This window comes from Cenococcum geophilum (assembly GCF_001692895.1).
Source record: "Cenococcum geophilum 1.58 unplaced genomic scaffold K441scaffold_2, whole genome shotgun sequence".
NCBI lineage: Eukaryota > Fungi > Ascomycota > Dothideomycetes > Gloniales > Gloniaceae > Cenococcum > Cenococcum geophilum.
In genome coordinates this window covers 3,414,903-3,417,108 of record NW_027137560.1, presented here as the reverse complement: position 1 = coordinate 3,417,108, position 2,206 = coordinate 3,414,903, and the positions used below count along the sequence as shown (strand labels likewise).

Sequence of the window (2,206 nt, the reverse complement as noted above, 5' to 3'; positions counted from 1 at the left end):
ACTTAAACAAATCCCCTACGGGAGCAATTGCCTACGTATTTCGCCACCCTATAGGAATTAGTCCCCTACGGGATTTAGTCCCCTACTCTAACAAATCCCCTATACCAATAAATCCCCTATACTAACAAATCCCCTACTCTAATAAATCCCCTATGCTAATAAATCCCCTACTCTAATAAATCCCCTACGCTAACGAATCCCTTACTCTAACAAATCCCCTATAGGTGCTAATGCCCATATATTCTACCGCCCTACAAAAACCAATCCCTTGCAGCTTACACTCCTATATAGCTTTTACTCCCCTACAGAAGCCCACAGCCATGTTTTCCTCTCCCCTACGGGAACTAATGCCCTACGGCTTCCATTCTCCTATTCCCAGATCTACTAGTAATTCGCCCCCACTATAGCCTACTATATAGGCCTTGTTATTATAGGAGTAAGCAAGTATATATGCTTATACCCCGTATAGAAATAAAAGCCATTTATACACTAGTTACCCGCAATTGCGGTTTTAGGAAAATAGTAGGCACCTTAGGTTATCTAGTTATATTTATTAAAATACAGGCCTATAACTATAGAAGACACTATTACTTATACGGAAGTACCACAGCTGTTATAAGCATCAGCCTAGCCTAGTATATAAATCTAAACATAAAAGGAGGCGCGGCAGCCTAGGTAGCTTTATTAAGCTCCTATATATATATCTCCAATTACTCTAAAGCTTCCTTTCTACCTTCTATAAACGCTATATCGCCGGAATAGGCTCTAGACCTCATCAATGCTCCCTTATACTTAAATTCCGCCAGAATTACTCTGCCACCATAGTAGCTAAGTTCGCCTAAAAAAAGCCAATTAAATAAATTATGCATAGGAACCGCAAGCCGGCGAATATCGGGCACAATATACACAATGGCAACAATTTTATAAATCTTTAAGATATTAGGGACCTGCTCACCTAATATATAGGCAATTACTTACCTTTACCTCTCTTAAATTTTCTTCTTTCTATTCTATATAGGAGACCTTTCCTCTCTTCCTTAAAGATAGTTTCCCCTACTATTAGAACCCAATAGATCGAAGTTTTGCCTATATTAGACGTATCTATTATAAAAACAGGTATCTAAGAGTAGTAGTTAGATTATTAATGATATAGAAGGAGTAGGTTATATACTACTTACCTTTAGCAGGTGTTATAGTTACTAGCCTTTAGAGGTCTTTAAAGGTCTTTAAAAGTCTTTAAAGGTCCTTAGAGGCCTTTAATAGTCTATTTATATATTAGTTAGTAAAATACTAAGCAGAGGCCATATATGCATGTCTATAAGGCCAAGCTATATAACAATTCTTATTAGAGCAATAAAAGCGTACATAGACTTAAGCTGGGCTATAAACAATATAAAATACAAAGTTACGCGTAAAGGCAGCCTAAATCCAAATCACTAAACCGCATAAACACAGGAAGACGCCACTCACTCTATATTTCTATTCTTACGTATAAAGAAGTTCCCGCTATATACCATAGGTGGTAAAGATTAGTAAAGGTCTTAACCTAACTCAGGGTCACTAAATAGTAAAGAAGGGGTAAACAGACATATTACACCCTAGCTCATAAAACTTAGGTATATTGCCCCTTAGCTACCCTAGTCACCTAACTACAATAAAAGCTTGCAGATATATATAAGATAATAATGTTCTTAACAGCCCCCGCCCCTAATCGTCCTTAGAGAGATATTTAGAACTACTCCTTTTCCTAGCCCAGTTTACGACGTTTAGATTAACCCCTAATATAGCAACTACTAAATTTATCTTATAACTTATAGACCTTACTAAGAAGCTTAAACGGGTTATTAAAAGTATCCCGCGCTCTTATATACATCCTATAAAAAGCAACTATCGGACGATTAAAGATTTAGGTATAAGGCTTTTTAAGGCTATAAAAAAGCTCCCAGTGGAGATTAAAGCACTTAAAAAAAGACGTATAGAGTCGGCTTATAAGGAGGGTAAATAGCGGTTAAACTAGGCACAAGAGAACAGAAAAGACACTATTACTAGTTCGAACTTAAAGAATTAAGGGATATTTACAAAAAACATAGCACTTTTCTTTAGCGGTCTAAAGGATTTAGTTATTAATTTAGACGTAACCTAAATAAGAAAGCAAGCAACCTAAGAAAAATGCGAGCGGATTTATAGCCTAAGTCCTAACGGGATA

General features: G+C 36.5%; 1 protein-coding gene across 1 annotated transcript; it reads left to right on the top strand.

Moving 5' to 3' along the window:
* Window positions 1-1,840: 1,840 nt before the first annotated feature.
* K441DRAFT_534107 (uncharacterized protein) lies at window positions 1,841-2,005 on the top strand (the record flags this gene model as incomplete). Its single annotated transcript, XM_067642316.1, has 1 exon — window positions 1,841-2,005. A coding segment is annotated over one exon (165 nt), but the record flags the coding sequence as incomplete, so codon positions are not given.
* Window positions 2,006-2,206: the final 201 nt, after the last annotated feature.